This window comes from Oikopleura dioica, chromosome 1 (genome assembly GCF_907165135.1).
Source record: "Oikopleura dioica chromosome 1, OKI2018_I68_1.0, whole genome shotgun sequence".
In the NCBI taxonomy this organism is placed as follows: Eukaryota; Metazoa; Chordata; class Appendicularia; order Copelata; family Oikopleuridae; genus Oikopleura; species Oikopleura dioica.
In genome coordinates this window covers 13003071-13027431 of record NC_137291.1, presented here as the reverse complement: position 1 = coordinate 13027431, position 24361 = coordinate 13003071, and the positions used below count along the sequence as shown (strand labels likewise).

At 42.2% G+C, this 24361-nt stretch overlaps 3 protein-coding genes across 3 annotated transcripts in view; all 3 read right to left on the bottom strand.

The window, feature by feature from the left end:
* Nucleotides 1-881: 881 nt before the first annotated feature.
* LOC145700544 (uncharacterized) overlaps nucleotides 882-24361 on the bottom strand; it is a 72757-nt gene continuing 49277 nt past the window's right edge. Inside the window, exon 2 of the mRNA XM_081777871.1 lies at nucleotides 882-1347. Within this exon, the coding sequence (XP_081633997.1) occupies nucleotides 908-1347 (440 nt within the window). The 3' untranslated portion in view covers nucleotides 882-907. The remainder of the gene's footprint in view (nucleotides 1348-24361) is intronic.
* On the bottom strand, nucleotides 2439-7900 carry LOC145699676 (uncharacterized). The gene is made up of 9 exons (XM_081776978.1): nucleotides 7856-7900; nucleotides 5095-5154; nucleotides 4668-4790; nucleotides 4388-4612; nucleotides 4148-4232; nucleotides 3702-3789; nucleotides 3052-3243; nucleotides 2672-2756; nucleotides 2439-2602 (listed from the first exon to the last, which is right to left on the bottom strand). Exons 1-9 carry the CDS (start codon nucleotides 7896-7898, stop codon nucleotides 2586-2588), a joined length of 918 nt encoding a protein of 305 aa, XP_081633104.1. The 5' UTR covers nucleotides 7899-7900; the 3' UTR covers nucleotides 2439-2585.
* Nucleotides 8371-9386, bottom strand: LOC145702342 (beta-fibrinogenase brevinase-like). The gene is made up of 3 exons (XM_081779567.1): nucleotides 9310-9386; nucleotides 9084-9229; nucleotides 8371-8927 (listed from the first exon to the last, which is right to left on the bottom strand). Exons 1-3 carry the CDS (start codon nucleotides 9384-9386, stop codon nucleotides 8434-8436), a joined length of 717 nt encoding a protein of 238 aa, XP_081635693.1. The 3' UTR covers nucleotides 8371-8433.

Below are 24361 nucleotides of genomic sequence, written 5' to 3'. Positions count from 1 at the left end.
AGCGAGGTTCAAACGTGAGGCGGTAATAGCGAAGTGCAGCATGTGGACCGTTTCCTCCCTCCCGCTTCAGTTTCACTCGACTACTGAAGAGTTTTCTAATCCCGAGCGAGTAGCTTCCAACCTTGAAGATAACTTAATTCCACTCAGCTGCCGAGTACATGTGCTTTTGTTCATCTCTTTTTGTTCAAATCTTGTTTTATTCTCATTTATTTGTCTTAATATTTCTGGCTTGGCTCGGCAACCTGGGTACAAAACCTGACTCAGGGTCTGAGCAAATTTTAAAGAAAAGCCGCGTAGCGGCTTTTTAAAAACGAAGCCGTGAAGCGGCATCGCCATAAATACTGTATATAGATTTTCAAACTCTTGCGAAGCCGCTTCGCGGCTTCGTTTTTTAGAAAGCCGCTACGCGGCTTTTCATTCTAGCTCGTTCAAACCCTGATTCAGGTTTTTCCCAGCAGGGCGGGGCTCAACTCTGACACCTCCGACTTCCTCCAACTGGGCTTGGCCACCCTTATCGAGCTTTGCAAATCGCAAGCCTATCAAGTGAACATAATTATTTATAATCCACGCACGATGAGGATGCATTTTAACGGCTACATATTTGCATGGAGAGACGAGGCGCTAGAATTCTGACGAGTGCAATACACAGGGTGACAGCGGGAGGAGGGTAATTTGTAACTTTCTCTTCGCGAGAAAAAACATGCATGAATGTGTAGAATGCTTTCGCTGATTGCGCTGCTAGGGAGAGGTGATTAGTCCGCATTCCTGCATACAGAATGTGGTGAAATCTCACGGCAAGAATTGGTAAAATAATGTTGATTTATTGTTTCTGAAACGGATTCGAAGGACTTAAATCAGGATAAAAATAAGGTTTTGCTTCTTCAGCTGGGAACACCTTTGGTTGTTCTTAGTACTTCTTAGGCATACAGCCTGAAAATTTATCGGTATAACCATGGGTAGTTGCAGGTTTTTTCGGTAAAGGCTTCGGGTAAGATGAAGGCATTTCATCAAATGATTTTGCCACTTTCTGAGAAGTGTCTTTTGATATTTTCCAACTCCCAAAATCGAGCAAATCAATTTCATTTGACCGAGTCTTCATCATATCATCGACAAAAGAATCACTCTTCCTTTGCTGCCTTTGTTCGTTCTTCAAATCGTCACAAGCTTCGTAAAACTCATTTCTTATCCCCATTTGCTTATCGGTCAATCGTTTGATATTCTCAAGAAGACCTTGTTCTTTTGCTCGCAGACAGGTCACACGTTCTTTTTTCTTTTTGATTTCTCGTTCGTTTATATTTTGTTCGATCTGAGCGATTTTTTCTTTAATTTGTTCCTCTTCTATTTTCGCTTTTTGAATCATTTTTTGTTTAGCATCCAATTCTTCTAACGCCGCTAGGAGGCTTCTTTCATCGGAATCAGACATTTTGATTCTCTGTTTTTTCAAGTTTTTAATTTTTAGCAGTAAGACCAGCTCGATATTTGACTGAGCCAAATAGAACGTGCAAGTCAAACAATTCTGGATTTGCAAAACGCGCTTTCTGAACGTATAGCCACGATTTTCGCGCCGGATTTTGCACCGCGGATTTATACAATGCATTTCTCAATTTACAGTTCACAGAAGAAGCCCTCTAGAATTTCGTTAAATGTCTCCAAAGCAATCAAAAAGTGTAAATTCATACAAAACACGAAGCGGGCCGATTCAGTACGGTTATGAGAAAATAAGAAGCGCCGCTATCAAATACTTTGTCCTGGAAATTTCATAAAAAATGAGCGATGGACTTGTTTCAAGCCTGGATAAACGAAAAATACATTGACGGGGTACTGGGTACAATACCAAGTAAAAACTCAATTCAATTCATATTCACGGGGAAGAAACGTAAATGAACGTACACAGGTGGCTAAAGGGGATTGGAGGTTAGGATAAGGAGAAATTTTCGAGAACTGGGCTCGATAATCTGTGAAGGAAACCTGAGTCAGGGTCAGAAAAAAGAAGCGGCTTTTGTAGAATATAAAATTAGGCTGAAATTGTTATCGTGCGAAGCCGCTTTGCGGCTTCATTTATAAAAAAGCCGCTTTGCGGCTTTCATCTAACCTCTTTTAGACCCTGACTCAGGTTTTAAACACCGGATGTCGAGCCCAGCTAAGAAAATCTCAATTTTTTTCTCACTTTTTTAGCGGTTAGGAAAGCTAATTTTATGCATAATTAGTCGTTTTGGATGATAACTGCGCTCGCCACTTCTTTTTTTTCATGAATTCAGCGCGATTTTGAATTATTAGCGCGATTTTGAATATTTGAATAATCCGTTTACAGAGTTTTGAACACAAACGGCGAGTTGATTTTTTTTTAATTTGAATTTTCCCAGCACCTCGGGAGGCGGAAACTGCGTCAAAATCAAATTATCAAGCTCTTTTTAGGCATTTTTTGAAAGTTTATTTTTTTTCCAGTTTCTTCTCGTTTCGGAAGGTGGAACTTCAAGGGATCAGAGTCGTATTTACAAAACTCGCTCTTGTAAATATTCAATATATAAAGAAATGTACAGAAAAGAAGGATAGAATGAAGAGTGTCATGCATGGAATTCAGTGGCTCATTGGTCGTTTTGTGCTGAAAGGAGCGGTAAGCGAATTTGGAGGAAGAACTTGAACGAAGAAAAGCGCCTAAGCCTTGACTTACCAAAGTATTTGGTTCCGTTGGCGTCTGTGAACTCAACCGCTCCGTTGGGTGATGTAACCCTCGCTTTCGAGAAACCGTGGTACGACTAAACAGACAATTAGTATCATCCCCTTTTGTTTTTTTCTGAGGTCGGCATCCTGTGTGGAAAGCCAGAGTATGGGTCCGAAAAATATTAAATGAAAAGCCGCGTAGCGGCTTTTTTCAAAACGAAGCCGCAAAGCGGCTTCGCAGCAACTAAACAATAGATTGTAACGGTTACTATGCGAAGCCGCTATGCGGCTTCGTTTTTGAAAAAAAAAGCCGCTACGCGGCTTTTGATTTATGATCTTTCAGCCCCTGCCTGTGACACAGGATGTCGAGCTCAGACTCCCTCTACCAACCATTTGACTACTAGGAGCCATTTGAATGAGCCCGTTTTTGTTCTGAAATGCCATTGCATTCGCCATGGTGACTTGGGGCACCATCAAATTCGCCATTGGCATTTGCGGAACTTGGACGATGTTGGCCGCGGCTGGAAACTGTAAAGATCGTATGAGATTTTGCTCGTCATTTTGTGATTGTGTGTGCTTTTGCTTAACGATAAGGCTGGTTGGTTGTGGTGAAATCAAAAAAGTGATAATGATGCTACTAGAAGCTTATTTTTTAATTATATTTACATTTTTTTTATGAAATTTGCGTTCATTTCCACAGAAAAAGTCTTTTATACTTTTCTGGGCTCGGAATCCTGAGTAAAAAACTGAGTCAGGGTCCTGAAAGAGCTTTTATGAAAAGCCACGTAGCGGCTTTTTCAAAAACAAAGCCGCGAAGCGGCTTCGCTAAAACTCACACTATAGCTCTTTCAGGACCCTGACTCAGGTTTCTACTCAGGATTCCGAGCCCAGAAACCCTTCTTCTACTTGAAGGGGTCTAATAAAGACCTTCATCTGTAGAAATTTGCCATGCAATAAGAGAACTTATAGAAGCGATGAATAATTAACAGTTTTTAAAAATTTACGATTATGAGTTTTTGAATGTGAAAAAATTTCGTTACCTCTACCGGTCTGGTAAATGGATGTGCTCTAAAATTATCGAGGCGGCCTCGTTTTACGCCGCGCGGCATTCCTGCGGAGTTAAGTCCTTTTTTGTGATTATTGATATGTTTTGTTTTTTTCGTATTTATGGATGAAGACACCGGGTAGGAGAAAATTTTCGAAGCCCGATTTTTGGTCGTGGGATGAAAATTTCTCGTGCGCCATTTTTTTGAGCGGTGAGAGGATATTTTTACGGTTTTGACATTTTTAGGTGCTACATATCTTGTGCTTGTATCCGTGCTGCTTTCCGTTTTGTCTTGTTTTTTTGGTACTTTTTGTACTGTGACACGATTGTTTCGATACGAGCTTCGGGATCGAAGACGAGGGAAGCTCTGTTTTTGGGTGTGAAAAAAGCGAACGATCTGGGAAGAGTAAAATCACCTGGGAGAATCAATAAACCATTCCTGTGCCGTGGACACTGGTGCCAACGTCGGCCGGCAATATCAACGGATCGAGGATGCCTGTTCCTGTGGTCATCATCAGCGGCAGGGCTAGAAAGAGAGGTTTATTGAAATCAAGGAAGAGAATCTTCGAATTCATACTACTATCGCGTAACATTCGCAATTTACGAGTTTTTTTGTTTTATATCAAGGACGATATTAATCTACAGATTTCCTTTAAAAATCCCCCATTGATCGATAAGTACCTGAAGTGTCAAGTTCTTTGAGCGATTTCATTCTATTCTTCGTATTTGATTTCGCGAATTCCAGCCTCAGCGTCGTGGGGTAGTCGTTGTCAAATTTCTCCCCTTGAAGCTCTTCTTTCGGAACTTGGGCTTCCGCTTTTGATTTGAAGGTGACGAATGCGACGGGGGCGATTGGATAAACTTTTCCGGGCTTTTGGGGAAACTTCAGGACGGCACTTTCGAAGCCTTTGAAAAATATTTTTAATGACGTTTTTACTAGAAGTCGTCAATCAAAATCTACCTTTATACGGCCTGAAAAGTAGGTGTAGCTCTCTTTGTTTTACGTCTGTAGGTAGGCCAGATACGAAGAGTGTTCTTACTTCATCTGTGTGGTAGTTTTCGTGCGCTTTGTAGTCTCCATTTGCTAAATTTAAAGTGATGATTAAATTCTCTCTTTCTGATGACATCTTTCTTTCAGAAAAGTTAGTCACTTCAGAGACTACTTGTGGTAGACAATAAAAAACTGATACTAATACATGTGACATGTCACCTAATTCTAGTCATGTGTTTTTACGATATTCTATAGGAAGTAACGAAATCAGTCGTAAACCTTTGCTCGCGTCCGGTTTTAAAGTTCTCTTAAGAGGAAACGTAATTTTTCCCATGATGCTCTTTTTTTCTCTGTAAACGAAAAATGGGGGCAAAAAAGAAAAGAAAGTTGAACTCACCATGGTCGGTTTTTGTGGTCATCGCTGGGTCGATTTTGGTTATCGGGCTCCGTCTTTTCGCTAAAGTTGAAGTCAAAACTTGTTGATTTCAATGAAAATAAACGCGGCAAATAAAAAAATGGGTATAAATAGGCCTCAAAGGAAGAAAAGGGGGAGAAAAGAGCTGAATATAGAGCTCCTATCAGACTGATAAAAACGAGCAGGGACCCTGCTGGCGGTAGCTCAAGGACCCTGATTGAAATTTTCCGATTGAAAAGTTTTACTGAGGAATACCGAGCTGATCTGTCGACAGTTTCGGTAAATGGCAATGATCGCAAATTTGGTGAAAGTCATGGTTTTCCTGGCTGCTCATTTCTCTCTCTACTGATGTCTTGTTGGGATCAAGGCATTCCATTCGCAGTTCCGAGAAAAAAAATGATTGATCTGAGTTGCTGAGATTTTAAATGACAAAATTAATTTCTAATTGAACAGATTTCCCGTCTAGAAAATTTCGAAAAATTGCTTGATTTGATTAAAGAATTGAACCTGGTAAATTATCCTCGGCTGCATCTGACTGAAACGTCCTCTTATTTGATCTGACAACAATTCTATGGGTCATCATCTCTTCGACTTCGACAAATGTGGATTGAGTTTACGAAGAGTGACTCTCTCTCTCTTTCTCTCTTTGTAGCGATTTTTACAACAGGAACAAAATCGGACAAGCCAAATATCCGTTATATTCGTTTCTCCCTGGCTGGTTCCTCTCAAAAGCCTTACCCCCGTCCGCGTTCCCCGCCATAAGTCGTAAAAATCGGCGCAAGAGATTCTTTACTTCGTCATTTTTTCACTGTTTAAAAAATGAGCAGAGGTACTTAAATTCTTAACAGCTCTTAAAAAACGGCTCAGAAATGCGAGGAAAAGAAGCTATTTGCATTTTCTGATAAACAAGAATTTGTAAGTCCTTGGCAAATAATACATCTCCGCTATCTTAGTAATTAAGACATTTCGTGGATCTTGACTTTTCAAGCGCATTTTCTAGTGCTTTTTGATGGGCTAGGGTTAGTGTTAGGGTCGGCAACCTATATCGATAACCTGAGTCAGGGTCTCAAAGAACTATTATGAAAAGCCGCGTAGCGGCTTTTTCTGAATACGAAGCCGCAAATCGACTTCGCAAAATTATCTTCCAAATCAATTTTCAAATTCTGGCGAAGCCGCTACGCAGCTTTTTATAATAGATCTTTGAGACCCTGACTTAGGTTTTCTATACAGATTTTGATAAGAAAATCTTTCCAAAGCCGTTGTTAATTGACGAATAAAACATCTGTTTATGGCAAAACCGCGTAATTAGTCTGAAATTAGTTCCGTAAATGCCCCGTAAAAACGGACAAAATGTCCCGTAGTTCGTAAAAAGTGGATGTACCCGAAGCAAAGTTCAAAAAAGTAAAGAAAGTTATTGCCCGAGAAATTATCAATAAACGCTTAAAAATTGCGGCCTCCGTCAAAGAGGAGCCGTATGTTTATAAAGAAATTAAATTCAAGTGCAAAGATAATATTGACAGCTGGAGCGTCCCGCTAGCCGTAGATTTTTACTGACAGGCGGCAGGAACGTCTAAGGCTATCATGGAAGGCCTAAGCAATTTCTAGCTCAGAAATTCGAAAAAGAAGAGAACTGACATTCATTTCAGCTGTACAAACTTTACAAAACGAAGACGGCAAATAACTCGTCACTCAAACACCTCCTTCCTTACGAGATCACAATCCAGTTTTTAAAAAATGGCAGCAGGCATTTTCGTATTTGCGAAATTGTCGAGAAAATTTGCCTACTGTAACTGTTCTCAAATAGACATTTTTTCGCTTCATTTTTTCTTTGAAGATCGGTTTACTAAGCCAGTCTCAAATAAAACGTCTCTGAGAGAATCTACGGCTCTTGAAGTCTTCAAGTTGAAGATGAGAACTTTTCTATAACTTGAATCATGAAAAAACACAATTTCAATTTTGAAATCAAGGAAGAAATTTTGACAAAATGATCAGTTTACCTCTTTAAGACGTCTTGATAGCTCTATCTTTTTATCGTTATTTCTAACTCTCTCTCTCTGTTTTCAAAAAGCTCGTAGCAAAAAATTGGCTTTGATTTCGGACAATTCCTGGGCCTCTTTGAGTCGGTGCGTGGCTCTAATAAATGGGCTGCCTATAGCATGCTATTCATTTATAACATTTGCAAATATCGTCAATGTTCCTCAAACAGCGTTTGATACAATGTCTTAGCAAACACCGCGCTTGGAGCGCCTTTCCCTTGTCATTTTCTCAAGTCAATCACACAAGATTCCAACAGGTGGAAGAAAGAAAGTTTAATCGGTCAACAAATTCATTCTTTTTGGAGTGACTTTCATCTTTAGGACTCATAAAAGGGGAATTCATGAGTTTTTAACTAATAAAAATGATGCTCCATTTGCACCAAAATAATTTGACATTCAACTTAGATGAGATTAATTCAGTCGTTAAAAATCATTCCTAAGGTACCTTTACTCATCTGGATGAGCTCAATCACCGAAATCTCTAGCAGCTTTAAAACGTAATGGAAAAACTGAGCCCTCTCGCTTCCTGGCCGTAAAAATATCTGACTGTCCCTTGATCGAAAGACTCCTTTGAAACGCGAGATCTGAGTACCCTTCTCAGACATCTTCATTTACGACGCGGTATAAAGACTTATTTTCTCGCATAAAGGATTTGCCTGGATCAAGCCTTGACATTTGCCGTACATATGCTAGTTATGTTTAGTTACCTAGAATAAATTGAAAGTCCAGTCTTCGCTTGTCGAATGGCATTCCTAAAAGTCTCTTATGCGCTGATACGAAGAAGGATGTAATGACACATTAATAAATTATTGACAGATGAGCACGAAGAACGAATCTTTTTAATACTAAATCATACCAGTAACCGAACTTTACTCATCTTCTTCACCAGAATCTCTAATTAGTCTTAAAAAGAATCAGCGTCTGGGAAGAGAAAACATGTTTCTTCCAGCAATAAAATTGATCCTCGTTAAACATGACACTGATTCTGATCAGAGTTCACATACATACTTACTTTTTAGTTGCCCTGGAAAAAAAAAGTAAGCAAGACTTTGTAAAAGTAAATTCTGGAGGCTCATTGAAACGCAAAAGCAGTGAATAATGAGATAACTTTACGATAATATGCTCTTTGTTAAAAGTATCAACTCTATAAGCTTGATTGATTTCGCTGGATTTAATGAATGGCGAAAGGAGACACATGGTTACATTCATAAATCGTCTGGATATGCTTTTATTAAAGGAAAAACATCATGAAAGTATCTTCTGATTTTCAGTGATTGATGCACTTTCAGTTGTTGATATGCTGCAGCACCCAGTCCATATGGTCGGCGACAGATTCATAGAAGCCAGTCGTGCCTGGTTGAGCGCATCCCATTCCGCTAGAGACAACTCCAGCGAGAATTGGAATTCCGTCATCATTCAAGCAAATCAACGGACCGCCAGAATCGCCTTGGCAAGAGTCTTTTCCGCCGTCTGTTTGTCCATTTCCATCAAAATCTGGGATTCCTGCACACATTTGCTTTGGTTCGAGGGGAGGTTGGTCGGTGTGTGCGAGGCAATACTCGTCAGAGAAAACGTACACGGCAACATCATGAGCAATGTCGGGAGAAGCGGCGTTCTGACTATCCGCAAGAGCCCCCCAGCCAGCGGTGTAACATTTACTTCCGTGAGCTGGTCGCTCAGCTTGGAGGCACGCTGGTTCAAAGGCTGCAGAATTGATTGCGGAAAGGTTTGGAACTCGCACAACAGCCAAATCGTTTCGGAAGGTATTGTTGTCGTAGTCTTATGATAGGATTCTCGTTATGCGGCAATACTGTCAATATATAAAAAAGAATTCCATTCCTGGATGCATAGTTACATCTCCGGTGACAGTGAATTCGTTTGCCTCCGATGCAAACTGGTTCCAGTCTCCAACTGCATACTTGACAGTTGACATGCCTTCGACGCAATGAGCAGCAGTGAGAATGAAGTCGTCCCCGACATCATTTTTCGTAATGATTGTTCCTCCGCACATGAAATCTCCAACCATTCCAACAAGGAATGGCCATTCACCTTGCTGAATTGCCTGTCCACCGACAATTCGACTAATCAAAAGTCTCATAAAATCCGATGTATGCCTTTGAATAAAAAAAATCGCTAGTTATCTGAATATTTAAGACTTTGCCTTCCAGGTCCAGTTGTGATGCTCTTTGTGCCAGAAAGAGGCACACCTGGAGTGGTGCAAGTTGCTACCGAGCCCATTGTTTCTGGACCCTCTTCCCATTCATTTGGTCCAGGCGGGTCTGTTGGTCCATCTGGTCCGTTGGGCCAGTCCGGTGTTTGTCTTTTACGGGAAAATCGTCGCCGATAATTTTCATTCAATGTTATTGTTTAATTTGTATTCAAATTGATAGTTAAACGATCGATTGCACCTTTCCCATATCGCTGAAAAGCGGCACAACGGGTGTAGTCGGAGTCGAGCATTCCCTTGCCATCGTCAGGCATCGTCATTAATCCAACGTTCTGAAAGCATTCATAGTAGTCGTCGTAGACAACGTTGTCGTTTGGCGGGTCCAAGGGGGCAAACTCGCTCTGGATGCCAGTCATCGAGACCATAAATCGATCTTTTCCTTTTTTCACGAATTCCCCCGCTTGATATCCGCTTTTTCGGAACTGCACAAAAGCAGCTTCTTTATTGACACTGCCGTCTTCCGGGATCTCCCAATATTGAGCTTCAGTCATGTAGTTTTCCTCAGTTCGGTCGAAGACTTCAATGTTGATTCGTCCAGCGCCGATTGCTTAAAAATATTTGAGATAATAAAAACGAGCTTTTAAAAATATATAAAACAGGTTGTCCGCCGAAATAAGAACCTGAGCATCATTTTACCTTTCAAGATGGGCCGTTTGCAGAAGGTTCTATCGAATCGCAGAACTCCGACGTAGGCTCCGTCCTTGTTCAAGTAGTCGAATCTCCATTTTTGAGGGTTGAGCGAAGCGAGAAACCCGTTTTCGTGCTTGCCCAACTCATTGTATCCAACTTTTGGACCTCGACCGATCCAGTCGAAGTCGCAGCTGTTTCTGCAAGTAACGTCGGAGTCGACGGCAGTTCCATTCGTTGTGCAGCTGCCGAGGCTCCAAGCATTGCTCACAGCGACAAAAGTTGACAGAAGCTTCATAGCTTCAGAAGCTTATTAATTTGATTGACAGCTTTGCTCTGAATGCTTTTTTTATACCATTCGCCGGCATAAACCGCAACGATAAAGGCTTTATCACAGAGCAATCAGCCTGTTAAAGCCACATGCTTTGGTTAAAATAAGCTTTATCTTCTCAAACGCGTTATTCACACGTGGACATACAGGTGCCAGCTAATGATAATTCCTCGGACAGATTAAACTTTTAAAGTCTAGCAAAATTTGTTCATAGACTTTGGTAATTGAAAAATTCTTCATTTATGAATCAAAATCTTCTAAAAGAATCGAAGTTTTCGCAACTCAAGAAGTGACTCTTTGGTTATATTTACGACAATTAATGGTTTTTTTCGAAAAAAATCTCCTCGAAGGAGCAGTTGAATTGAACTTTAGCGGGGGGGGGGGGGATTTCTTATTGAAGAAACAGTTGATTAATAGATAGAATCATCTTATACAAAGAAAATTTTATTGATTAAGACCAGGGCTGACAAATTGGGGCGTCGACGGCCGTACTTAAAAAATGGTTGTGGTTCTTACTAATATTTGTCACGAGTCAGGACGTTTTTTCATCCTAATCTGTACTGATTTCTATTATTTTTTGAATCAGCCACGTTGACTGACGGACCTATCAGCCTGCACTTCAGGCAGTACGGAGTCAGTACCTAGGGTCGGCGCTGACACTCGGCCAAATCGACACTGTCGGGGTTTAAGTGACCCGACCTATTTTATGTAAGTACGGATAGTAGGACTCCAATTTGCCAGCCCTGATTAGGACGTCAATCATGTTTTGCAGTGCAGAAATTCGACGACGAAAAGAAGAGAATTGGTGTAGTATAAGTTTTATCATGTTCTCCAACAACCTCGATTGCAACAATATTGTCTCCGTCTTTAACATCAGTTGATCATTTTTTCCGCAAGGGGCTAAAACCAGATGTTTCTAGTGTTGGAATATTAGGAGTTTCTTAATTTCGGAAATCATGTGACATGACAATTCATGTCCCAAGATCCCAAATTAGCCCGATCGGCGATCGGAGTGTTCTGCCGTGCTGAGAGCGCTCAGTCTGTATTTCTTACTTAGCGCGTTCAGGGCAATTAGTTCAGTTTCTATGTTTTTTTTGGAAAAATCTTGCTCTACCCCCTCAACTAAGATTATCGGAAGATTTTTAAAAGTAATTTCTTGAAAAAATTATCAACCTTCCCTAGTTGCAGTCGTTGAATCAATCGAGTTGAATCTCTGCTCTCTCCAGGGAAAACATAAATAGTTTTGTCGATAAGAGTAACTGATCCACCGAGAAAACGCTGAAAATATAGATTATGAAAATACTCTGGAATGAACTCACCTGAAGTAAATTTCCCATTATCGTCCATTTAGATTCATTCAGCAAGAAAATCTCCTTCGAAACTTTTGCGTCATCTGCATCCCAACCTCCGAATGTAGCGATTGATCCCGACGGCAATCCAACAACAGTAACATCTTCTGTTGCTCTAAAAAACGCTCAATAAAAATTTACTTATAAAAATAACCTTGGATGAGGAGGAAGTTTTTCCCAGCCATCTTTAGTCAAGGTTTCCGTGTATCCTCCGTTTGAGTCAGGAAAATCCATTCCGGCAACTGCTGTTGGCCGTCCTTTATAATGAGCAAGTCCACCTGCCCAGTGTCCTTTTCTTAGTTCAAATGCGACTTCTTCTACAGCGATGCCGTTAAAAATCTCGCACTTCTTGTCCGTTGAAACATCAAAACAAACAAGAGCTGAAAACTGTAAAAAAACATATTAATGCGAGGAACCTTCAGTTCCGTTTGAAATTGAGAGCGCCGCGCTTCCACCATAATATTGATTCAGAAGTCGAATTGGGAGAAGCCTCAATTCGCATCCATCAAGAACAATAATCTAAAAATAGTCAATAAGGAATTTCAAAGATCAGTTTACTAGTTTCCGTCTCTGATAGCCGCCGAAAATATTCAACTGGCCTTTTACAAGCGCAGCTTTAGAGGCGTAGATTTTATTCTGAAGAATCGTTGGAATATATATTTTCGTATTCTCGTTTTTAAGAGTACCCCGTATTACTGTACTTGTATTTGTGTACAGTGGAAAATTGTATCACTGTACTTGTATTAGTGTACTTTCGACGTTATTGTATCACTGTACTTCTGTTTTACTGTACTTGTAATAGTGAACACAATTTTTTTGTCTTCACTAATACAAGTACAGTGATACAATGCTGTACACTAATACAAGTACAGTGATACAATGGCGAAATTTTAAATCAAGATTTAATAGGGCTAGAATAAATTTTATTTCTATTTTTTTTTTAAAAATATATTTTATTTTTTATACAATTTTTATATAATGCGCGCGGCGCGCGCAAATCCCTATTTTTTAATAATATTAATGAACTAAATTAAAAAAATACAATAAATTATATATAATTTCTTATACAATTTTTATTTAATGCGCGCGGCGCGCGCAAATCCCTACAATTTATATTCCCAAATTTAACAAAATATGGGGGGACTATATTTTGGTAGCTAGGGGCGGGGCGGGGGTAGATTACACAAGGGCTATTTAATGATGGCCTATATAGCGTTTTTCATGTTTTTTCCCAAAAGTGTGTTTTATTGTACTGCGAAATAAAAAACAAGAATTGATGCCCCAAAATCTAATAAAATAGGGGGACTATATTTTGGTAGCTAGGGGCGGGGCGGGGGTAGATTACACAAGGGCAATTTAATGATGGCCTATATAGCGTTTTTTACGTTTTTTCTCGAATGTGCGTTTAATTGTACTGCAAAGAAAAAGTTGAATTTCTGCCGCATAATACTAGCGGAAACTAGAAGAAGAATAGGGGTACATAATGACGGCCCACATGCATGGTACTTACAACGTTTGTCAGATAGTTTATATCTATGGCAGTAGCTGTGAATTATATGCCAGGCTGTGTATGTACTTGCATGAGTAATCTTTTCATTTCCTTTTTTTTTCAAACCGCCCGCGCGTTTGCTCCGCCTCTCTCATTGGCTGGCTAAAGAACTTACTACTTCTTTCTTTTTTGTCCGGGGAAAATCATGACTTTTTCATGAGTGCTCGAGATAAAATTATAAAGCTTGCTGCTGAAAGGCGGAAACAAAGAGAAGACGGCCGTTCTAGAAATGAGGTTTGTGTTTAATATTTTGAAGTTTTGTGCAAGGGATTTATTACAAATAATCCGTCATTTTTGAGCTCATATTTATAGGCCGCGTCTTCTGCCTCGTCAAATGTTACGGCCGACCATGTTGACACTCGTTCTAAGTCATCAACGCCGATTCCTCTGTCTCTTGGAAGTGGTGTGAGTAATGCATCACTTGCCCCGTTCGCGCGTCAATTTCACGAATCGTATCGAACTGAGGTATTCTATTTTGACAGGTCGCAAGTTAATTTTTTTCCAAGGATTCTAGTATCTTTCGCCGTCACGATCATGTTTCTTACGCGGAACGTTTGCGTGATTCTACTCGCTTCAACGATGTTCTCAACAAACCTTCAAGCCTGGAGAAAGTATTGCCTGAACAACAGCGGCACTTGAACTGGCTTAGCCACCATGGCAAAGTGACAGAGACTTCCGGCCCGAAGAAGATCATCCGTGCTCGGCGGAAGGCAAAGAACCCTATGTTGGGTGTTGACGATTCGTATTTCGAGAAGGCGGGCTGTGAAACTACAGCCAATCAAATACTTCAAAATGATAAATTTTATCCGTCTGATGATGTGCCGGCTCTTCAGATTAAGAAAGTTTCGCAGACGAAAGAAGTGTTCCATTCGCCCGATGGTAAAGCAGTATCTGCTCGTATCAATGCCTCTGGGAACGATGTTGCCGTTTCTATGCGTTCGTCTCCCAAAACTTCTACGTCTGGCGTGCGACCAACTTCGGACTTGTCCGTTGGAACATCTGCTGGCTCGAAACCGATTCACGAAGGCGAAGGACAATCTACTGCCCCTTCCCAAGCAGTTTTTCCTCCTACTCGAAGGCCGTCGGGTGATAGTCAATCTTCTCGTCCCATTGCTACAGTTGAACCGTTTTCCCCGAGAAACGACCGGGATAGTCAGTCCACGAAAACTGCTGCATCCCCGTCGTCTCGCCGAGATGAAAGGCCACAAATGTTTTCGCTTTTTCAGGTTGAATTTTTACATTTGCTTCTTTTAATTTAATTTCAGGAATCCCAATCTTCATCTGATAATTCTGGGCCTCTTTTTTCAACTGACAGTGGGGACGAGCGAACCCCTTCTCAGAAGAAGTCGGACGATAGAAAAGAGTTGCAATACTCTATGTTAGTTATTGGAAATCAAAATGGGATTGTTTCCGACGAACAATTAAAGAAGGCTGCTTCTCAATTAACGCTCCATAAAAAGGTAATTTAGTTTACAATATCAAGTTCATTTTTCTTTCTTTCAGCGGAAGATAAAACCAAAAAGGAACAAAAAAGCGTCCAACGTCTCTTGCCCACCTTCTAGCGATACCCCTTCCAATGTTGATGATTCTTCTGGCGACAGCTCATTTGAGGAGCTTAGTTCGCGTCATCCCATTCTTTCGGTAATAATTACTTGTTGGAATTCGTTTTTTTTTTTTTATTTTTAATTTTAAGGATGTCACGCAAAGTTCTAACAATGCGCCCACTACCAATACTCACAATACAGGCTCTGTAAGCGCAGCTGACGCCACGAAGTCACCTAAGGAATATGATGCAAAAACTGCTAGGCCCAGCATCACTCAAAGTCAGAGACGGTTGGAGGAACGGATGCCAATGGTAAGCCAGTTTGGTATCAACACCTCTCAAAGAGACGATTCTGGCCAACGGAAAAAGAAAGAAAAGAATCCTCGCGATGTTGACGAGAATGAAAACATCCCCCCTAGAAAAAAGAACGTCCGTCCGAAGGTTGTGCCAAAGAAAAAAACTTTTGTTGACAAAAACAAGCCGTCACGAGCAGATGGAGCGAATAAAAAGAGTGACAAACGAATAAATGAGCCTGGGCGCCCAGTTAAAACTGCATCGAAGTCTGTCCACTTTGAAGACAAGCGAGGTCAGAAGGCGCCCTTTTCCGATGATCCTCGTCTTCCTCCTCCTCCTGCGAATGGTGGTACTCGTTCTAGTGCTTCATCTGCCGGGCCTTCTTTCGCTGATATTCCTTCGCCTTTGTCCGATGACGAGAATGATAACGGTGGAATTGAAAGAAACACGAATTTATACGATGCCGAAGTCGGCGATGATGGCCATCGTGTTATGAATTCGTTTTTCATTCCGGTTCCCATCGATGTATGTCCAATTGGCGACCCGAAGCAATTTGACTTTTGTCAGTTTTCTGCTCATTACGGTCTGGAGTACATCGTTGATCGAAGAACGTATTTCGATATTCCTGGCGATTGTGCGGTGTCCGTTCTGCTGGCCTACATTTCAACGAAAAAAAATCCAGCAGCTTTGGTTCGGTAATAATCTGTTTAACGGTAGTGATTCATTTTTAATAGTTACGACTTGCACCTTCTTGCCAACGCTCCTATAACCAACCATCTTGGGCCGGTTGTTGTCTTTCCCATGCGATTACTGGAGATAAGAAAAACGTGAGATTATTCCTGAGTCCCTGCGCTAAATACCTTATTTTTTAGGGTTTTTGGTCTTTTCTATGCCTATTACACATGCAACCGGCCGTACTGTAGTGGTAAACAGCGATTTTTTATCCATTGCGAGGATATCCTTTACGAAGACAAGGACGGCAAATATAAAATTAAAAAGGAGTACTGGAAAGATTTCTTCTGTTATGCACGCCCCGAAGCTCCAGCTTGTTACAGGGTAATTTTATCCGACTATTTTCTGTATTGACACTTTCTTTTAGAACTATGCGTTTTGTGACTCGCCGACAGTTAGCCATTGCTGCACTCCATTTGGTTACATGGACATCGCCGAAAAAACATTTGAGGAATTTATCCGTGGCGCTGCTGCTGATGGTGACAATTTGGTTAATTCACGCTGCGTGGAAGCTTACGAAAAAGTGGTGAAAGAAAGATACGGTTCATGGTCCCCGGCTCATCCTCGATCTCATTACGCAAGAAAGTTGTTCGCCAGGTAATATGAGATTTTAAGTTAGACATGCATTTTTATTTTTATCATAAGATATTACAACGAGCGTCGACCTGGTAAGCAGCTCGAGAATCGAGATCCCGACCACGAAATGATCCCAAGGGCGCTTTCAAATTTGAGTTTCCATATCAATGGGACTGAAATAAAAGACCGATGGGTTCTCTATCGGGATGAATGCTGCCTTATAGGTATTTGGCTGCGTTGGATTCACTTATTATATGATTTTTTTTTTGTTTAGTTGGCAGTATCTCCCTTTTGAAGCGCATCCCACAGAAGTCCCTGTTTCGCATCATGCTTGACGGAACTTTTACCCCTGGAGGAGGATTTGCTCAGTTGACGACTGTCCAGGGTTATGTGTCCAGCTTGACGAAAGGAGAGGAGCTGGAGATGCTTGGCGCAATATACCAAATCTCCCAGGTAAACAATTAATTTGCTATTAGTGTTATATTATATCACATACAATTAATATACAAGCGAGCAGCGCGAGCAATTTGATTTAGCATTCCGACCACTACAAACAAGCATTCGCCAGCTTCTACCGAATTCTAGCTACCTTGCATCCCGGCCACATTTTTCAGGAGTGTATCATGCAATCGGACTCGGAGACCTCGCTCATTAAAGGCTGGGAGTCAGCAATGTCGGTCTATGGTATTCGGTCTATCAGTGTATTATGCATAGTGCACATTATCAGGTACATTATTTTTGCCATTTTCCCCTTTTAACATAATAACTTTTAGAGCGATCTTCCGATGTCTTAAATCCAAATTTCATCTGCGCCAGGCCTGTACAGAGATTCGATTCATGGTATTTTTTATCGCGTCTACAGTAAGTTTTTCTTCCTTTGTTATTGAATCAAGTTGATTTATTAGACCATGATTCGTCCGGACATTGTTGTTTCAATGATTGTTCATCTCGCCGCTGTGCTTTTGCCCACTCCAAACTATGGCAATAGGATCAAATTGTACCTAATGTCATTTGTTCGAAAGGTCCTCGTGACCATTTGGGGAACAAGATTCAGTTCTTATCCGCTGCTAAAGTACCGGCTTCTTGGACAGTTTCCAGTAGTACTCTCGACCAATCCTTCCGAAGTTCTTCACTCTAGCCTTGCGAATGAGTACCGCAAGTCTTTCTACAGGGTAAATCTTGGGGTTCTATCTAAACTTATTTCTGCTTTAGTCTACTGCTAGTTTCGATACTGATTTGAAGCTTCTGCACTCGTTTATGGAGAGAAAGACTCGAGAATACTTGATGGCGCACAACGAGAGAACCAGCCTTTACGACACGACTGTTCACGACGCTTTTATCGAGAGGAATCTTCTCTTGTGCGAGCAGGTGCCTGAAAACGGCAAAGTGGAGCCCGAAATTTTCCATCAATTTCTCCTCAACTGCGCCGATGAATTTTTGGTATTGTTTTTTACTTGAAATTATGTTATTACCATTCTTTTAAGCGAACGTCCAAGAAGACAATTAATAAAGATTTGCGTCATTTGTTCCGTCGTGCACGTGTAATGAATTTACTCAAGAAAAATTTGGATATTCCTCTTCCTCCGAAGTTCGTAGGGGCCGCGAGCGAACATATCCAGAACGAGGCGAATAGACACGATCCAAGCGTGCAACTCCCTGGCCCAATCGAGCCCGACTACGACGAGAAAGAAGAAGAAAACGAGTTTCAAGAAGAGATTAACGACGAAGTTGTGATTGGTTCTGAGTTTCTTCGTGATGGTGATGGCAACGTTCGAATGCAAATTAACGAGCCTGTGTTGAATTTTGAGATTGACCAAGATCCTGAAATGACTGTGCCCAATGTTACGATTCCTGCTCAAGAAGAGATGGCTCGTTCAATTGCGAGTAATATTAACGACTGGAATCAAATGTTCTCGTCCCAAACTGATCAAGATGCTAGCCGATATAATTTTCGACGGCGCACGAAAAGCCAATCTCGTCGCGCGAAAAATATTGCTGATGATCGTACTGAAGCACCTAACACCAGCGGGACGAGCGCCATACAAAAAAAAGATCCAAAGGCGATGGGAACTCCAGCTGTAAACACCACAAACCGAAATACTCAGCCTGCCAAGACCTCTAATTCACGCGTCACTACTTCGTCTGATGGTCCTTCCAAGTTCAAAACTTCCAAAGCACCAATGCCTGCTTCTACTGGTCCTTCTGAGAAGTCAAAGGATCATCAGAATGTATCATCCGATTCGGTGGATGATCCTCGTGTGAAGACTTTGCAGACGCCGAAGTCAAAGACGCGAGAGAATGCCGACTCTGGGCGAACTGGAATTTCCCATCAGATTGCTAAGCATGCACAGATTTCAAAGAAGTCTAAGCATCATCAGAATCTTTCAACTGGTTCGGTGGGCGATCCTTGCGTCGTCATTGAATCGACGAAGAAATCAATGACTCATCCCGCCCCCATGGAACATCTTTTTACAAACGATGCACCTTCAACGATGCAGAAGGTAGGGTGTTAGTTGTTTTTTTCCGTTAAATAAAAAAAAAATAAATCACGTCATTTTTGGATAGAGTGATGAAACTAGTTCTCAATCTTACTCCTCCAAGCATGATTCATCCGGCGGCTATTTGAATCTTTCTCAGTTGAGACAAACTGATCCGGTATTTACTTTCATGATTAATATGTTTATTTATGATTCTTAGGATCTAGAATCATCTGAATATCTCCCTGGATATGAATATTTGAATCAGTCTCAACTGAGATTGGAAGATACGGTATTTTTTTTTTCTTTTTTTCTTTACAGTACAATATATAGGACCTGGAATGTTTCGATGCTGAAGAAGATAACTTCTCAATGGGTAATGCACCACCATCACCAACGCTTCACGATCCCGCTGCTGGTATTTTGCCCTCGAAGATACCTTTTCTTTCTTCGCCTGCTAGCACTGATTTACGAAAGGTTTGTTTGGCTCTTATTTCTATTTTTGAAAATTGTCTAGCCTTTTGATCGACAAAATCCAGATAATCAAGGCTTTAATACCGCGCTTGAATTGGTCAACAAATCCGATCTTGCTTCTCATGAGTTTAATCGTCGGAAACGCGAAAATGCGTCGCTCCGAAAAACCCAGGTAACATTGATTGTTATTCAAAGTATCTAAATAAATGTATTTTAAGTATGTGCCCCAGAAGAACGTTCGACTTGATGATATTGTTCCCGGCTCTTATAGCCTTAAAATGTCGGAAATTGATTGTATCCGTCAGATTCGAGACATCGAGAAGACTTTGCCTACGGATTCCAATCAAAATGAAACTGTGAAAGACGTGAGGGCTGCCCTGAAATGCCTCGATAAAGGTCGACCTGAGCCTACAATGGAACAATGCTTGGAACGAGAGAGATTGGAAAGAGAAGCGGCTCAAACTCTTAGAGATGACGAGAGGGATAATAAGAAGAAGCTTGCTGAACACGAACGCCTGGAAAAGAAAAGGAAAGCTCGAGAAGAGAAGGCCGCAAAGGAAGGTAGAGTTCTGAAGAAAAAGGACGCCCAAAAAGAAAGTGGATACTTCGGAGAAAGACCGCGCTTCCTCTCCTAATACGATTCTAAAAGAGGGTGAGGAAAAGCTTGATCATTATATCAAGAAAAAGAAAGCCATGGAAGAGTACCTGCGTGAAGGACGTGCCCGTTTGCGTGGTCTGACCGCAGATGATGATGGACAGCGGGAAAACAAAGTCGCTAATGATTTTACCGCTGTATCTCACGATGAAACAGAAGCTCCAGCTCTTCAAAATGTAAGTTTCCATTGTAATGTGATCTTCTTGAATTGTTTTAAATGTTATTTTAGCAGCAAGAAGTTGTTCAGTCGGAAGAAGCAACCAAGAACGGATCAGGCTCTGGCAAGACTTCTGACAAGTATGATCCTTCCCCCGCAAGAACTCGCTCGAAGACGGCGCATAACCAAGAGCTTCGACAGCTCGAAGGTATGAAAGATGATGAATCTCCAACTGACAACGCCGGGGCAAACAATGCTTGCTTAGTTCAGGCGGAAGAAGCAGCCAAGAACGGATCGGGCGGTGGCAAGAATCAAAATGTAAGTGTTCTGATTTATTTTTGTGTTTGTGGAGCATTATTCATAGTCGACCCCGCGATCTTCTCTCTCGTCGTTGCCGGCATATACTTCTGACAAGTATGATCCTTCCCCCGCAAGAACTCGCTCGAAGAAGGCGCATTACCGAGATCTTCGACAGATGGAAGGTATGAAAGATGATAAATCTCCGACTGGCGACGCCGGGGCCAACAGTACTTCGGGAAAAAAATGTGACACAAAGCCTGTTCCTATTTTACGAAGGTCAGCAAGAAAAAAATGACCCATTCTATGGTGATTTTTTTTAGTGAAAATCGTCTGATTATGAGTGATTATGGTTCTTTTCTTAAATACTTGTTCAATCAACAATTACTCGTTAAAAATAGGTCTTCGTATATAAAATTTATCACGATAAACTTCTCTACTGTCGAACGTCTCAAGTATATCACCGAGAATTTCCCATTCTGTTGTTTTATTATCATTCCCACCCATGTCACTAAGTCAATTAGCGAGGTCAGGTATAAGTTTGTTGCATACGTTCACTTTGTCAAACCGATAACTGATTTGCCGTATGCAAACGAAGTCTGGACTTGCAATACAGAAATTCATGCCTCGACCATACACGTTCTCGCTCTATTCACTTCCAAATTCCCCATGCATATTCAAATTAAAGGCAAACCTCGATCTGGTACATCAAACGACATTATTAGTTGGGTTTTATCGTGTCAGCGCTTACGTAGAGTTCCCATTTCTTGGCCTCTCACCTCTTATCCTTTCATAACCAACATGCCGTTTAACGAAACCTCTTCGAATCGAACTGTTTTTGAAACTACCGATCCAATCGACTACAAATACATATTGTAAAAAAAAAAATTCTAGATCATGTGTTTGTTTTTATTTATTTTTTTTTGAAAATACACACTAATATTCTCTAGAATGATGCTCAGGATGGCTCTACGAGTGCCCCTCGCAAAAAACTGGATTCATTTGTGTTTGACTCAATTTCAAACGAGTCAATTCATAAATTTTTTCATCCGCAGCTTAGGCGCGACACTTTCTTTACGTCATGGCCCCAATCGTCTCAACTGGTCATTCTATGACCACTCGAGTAAGTTCCCAAGTCCAGAGGCTAAGATAAAGAAAACCATAATTATTTCTTTTTGATTGTTAATTTGTGTTTTTTGAGTTAAATTCTCTATTGATGTTGAGCAAGATATAAAGTCCCTAAGCACTTTTCCGTAGTGGATTTAAAAATATTATTTATCTATCCACTATAACTTCTTATACAATTTTTATCGAGTGCGCGCTGCGCGCGCAAATTCGTTTTATATTTCGAGTTATAATGCTATGCAAATTAAAAATAAATGATAAGCATTCTTTTCCTCATTCTCATTTAGTCCCAGGCACGCAACTCTCTCGAGGCTCAACGTTCCGATTCTCAAGTGGAAACACCCTCCTCAAGTAAGTCTAAATCTTTACAATTTTATGCTGACCAGGCACACCAGTTGACCTGCTCATGGTCTTTTTATGCGTTTTTATTTATGCAATTGATATGGCGGTTTTTGTGCTTTTAAGCAAGTCGTTATAACGGCATTGGTATGCCAATGGATAACTTAATTGCAATAGAAAGCAATTATACAAAAACAATGATTTTGAATTGTTCTAGAAACAAATATTTTTTTTTAGTCGAATTGGCCACGAACGCTCTTCAGCCGCAGCAGCTTGGTGACATTTCCCTTGGCAACACCATCCGCGACGAAAGCGAATGGAGCAATGTTTTTGTTGAACGTCGCAACGTGCCCGCGGACTCCAACCTCCCGGAAAGGTATATATTACTGGTTTTAACACCCTTTCTTTATTTTCTTTTCTAGTATCTTGCAAGAAGGAGAGGCTCAAGCCAACACCTCTGTTGTTTCGACCGCCTCGCCGAATGCGACCCTTGTCCAAGGGTTAATGAACTCTACCCAAGTTGGATCCGATGGACCTCCACTCTCTCCCGCTGAGATTTCTTCGATTGGAAGCGACGAAATCTCTTCCGTCTTAAATGGACAGCGATCTGGTCTTCTCGCCAGTGTTCTTCTGGGCCAGAGTGTCAATGGACACTCTGCGATTCACGCTGACGAATCCATCGGCTCTCGTTTCACTGTCGACACCCTCACCGTCGTCGGTGAAGTGGAACCTGACACGGCTCAAACATCTGCCCTGTCTGCCGATGGTGATGTCCGCCCTCCTCCACCTGGTTTCCTCCCTCGACCAGTAAACTATCTTGGTCGATCTGGCGTTGACTCCATGGAGCTAACTCCAAACGACGAGCCCACTGCAGAGTTCGAGCTCACTCCTGAGCGCACGCCCTCTCCCGTCATCAACGAAGTCTCCAATGTTTCTTCCGCCATTGGACGCTCCCTCCAAGACGAGTTCGATGGCTCTATCGCCACCGACGAAGAAACTAGTTCTGGCGAGTCTACTCTTGTGGATCCCGACGTGTCCCGGGATCCTTATGAAGGGGAGATGACGCTCGACTCGTCCTCATCCGAAGATACCATGTCCACCGTCAACGGCAGCGATATTTCCACCTTATCCGCCTCTGGACTGGTATTCGCCGAAGTCGAGGAAAATCCCCATGAGGGAGAATACACCTTGAACTCGTCTAACGACGACCAGACCGACTCCACCATCAACGACCAAGCCGACTCCGCCATGGACGACCAAGCCGACTCCACCTTCGACGCTGGCGTCTACAATGAGTCCGGTTTGGGCGAGCCCCTCACCAACTCCACCATCGCTGGCCGACCCGGTCAAAACAACTCCACCGTCAGTGGTATCTCCGCCCTGTTCAACGGAACTGGCTCCACCAACTCCACCGTCGCTGGCCGACCCGGCCAAAACAACTCCACCGTCAGTGGCATCTCCGCCCTGTTCAACGGAACTGGCTCCACCAACTCCACCGTCGCTGGCCGACCCGGCCAAAACAACTCCACCGTCAGTGGCATCTCCGCCCTGTTCAACGGAACTGGCTCCACCAACTCCACCGTCGCTGGCCGACCCGGCCAAAACAACTCCACCGTCAGTGGCATCTCCGCCCTGTTCAACGGAACTGGCTCCACCAACTCCACCGTCGCTGGCCGACCCGGCCAAAACAACTCCACCGTCAGTGGCATCTCCGCCCTGTTCAACGGAACTGGCTCCACCAACTCCACCGTCGCTGGCCGACCCGGCCAAAACAACTCCACCGTCAGTGGCATCTCCGCCCTGTTCAACGGAACTGGCTCCGCCAACTCCACCATCGCTGGCCGACCCGGCCAAAACAACCGTGCTCGCATGGGTTCGCAGCGCGCCAACTCCACTGTTAGTGGAATCTCTGGGCTGTTCAACGAGTCCGCAAATGCAACCGTGGCTGGAACATCGAATGCCACGGCTACGAATGGCGAAGACGCAGGCTTTGTTCCGATTTCACCCGATTTCGGAAACTATTTCGCCCCGGCTTTCGCTTCCGCCATCCACCACGATCATCGCCCAGGCGCCGCTGTGGTCTTCGAGGATGGTGTTCCGCGTCGTTTCGATGACCCTTCGAGCATCGTTATCAGCCAGCGGGCTCGGCCTCTTGTTCAAGGTACGCTCTTTCATTTTTCTACCGTCTTAATTGGTTTGTTTAGTTGCCGACGGCGCACCGCTGGTTGAGACAGCCATCGCCGAATTCTTGAATGATTCGGACCAATACGTTGAAAATATTCGACAGTTCCTCGAAGAGGAACAAAACGAAAATCTCGCCGTTCTCTTGGTTACGAAGGGCCACAAGGCGATGAACCTGGGCGAGATGTTCGTCGCCTATGACGATGACATGACTGAAGAAATGGAAGATTAAGTTATTTCTTGTTTTATTTGTCTGAAAGTTCATATTTTTCAGTAATAA

Bases quoted from the DNA above. Each gene is read 5' to 3' on its own strand.
- LOC145699676 (XM_081776978.1), bottom strand. From the start codon at position 7,898: ATGCCATTCGACAAGCGAAGACTGGACTTTCAATTTATTCTAG. The intron at 5,155-7,855 runs GTAACTAAACAT...CTTCAACTTTAG, and splicing joins GGACTTTCAATTTATTCTAG to CGAAAAGACGGAGCCCGATA. The intron at 3,790-4,147 runs AGGAATGGTTTA...TAATCACAAAAA, and splicing joins GGCACCAGTGTCCACGGCAC to AGGACTTAACTCCGCAGGAA.
- LOC145702342 (XM_081779567.1), bottom strand. From the start codon at position 9,386: ATGGGCTCGGTAGCAACTTGCACCACTCCAGGTGTGCCTCTTTCTGGC. The intron at 9,230-9,309 runs GCAAAGTCTTAA...ACTTTTGATTAG, and splicing joins ATCACAACTGGACCTGGAAG to TCGAATTGTCGGTGGACAGG. The intron at 8,928-9,083 runs GCATGTCAACTG...TCCTATCATAAG, and splicing joins TGCTGCTCATTGCGTCGAAG to ACTACGACAACAATACCTTC.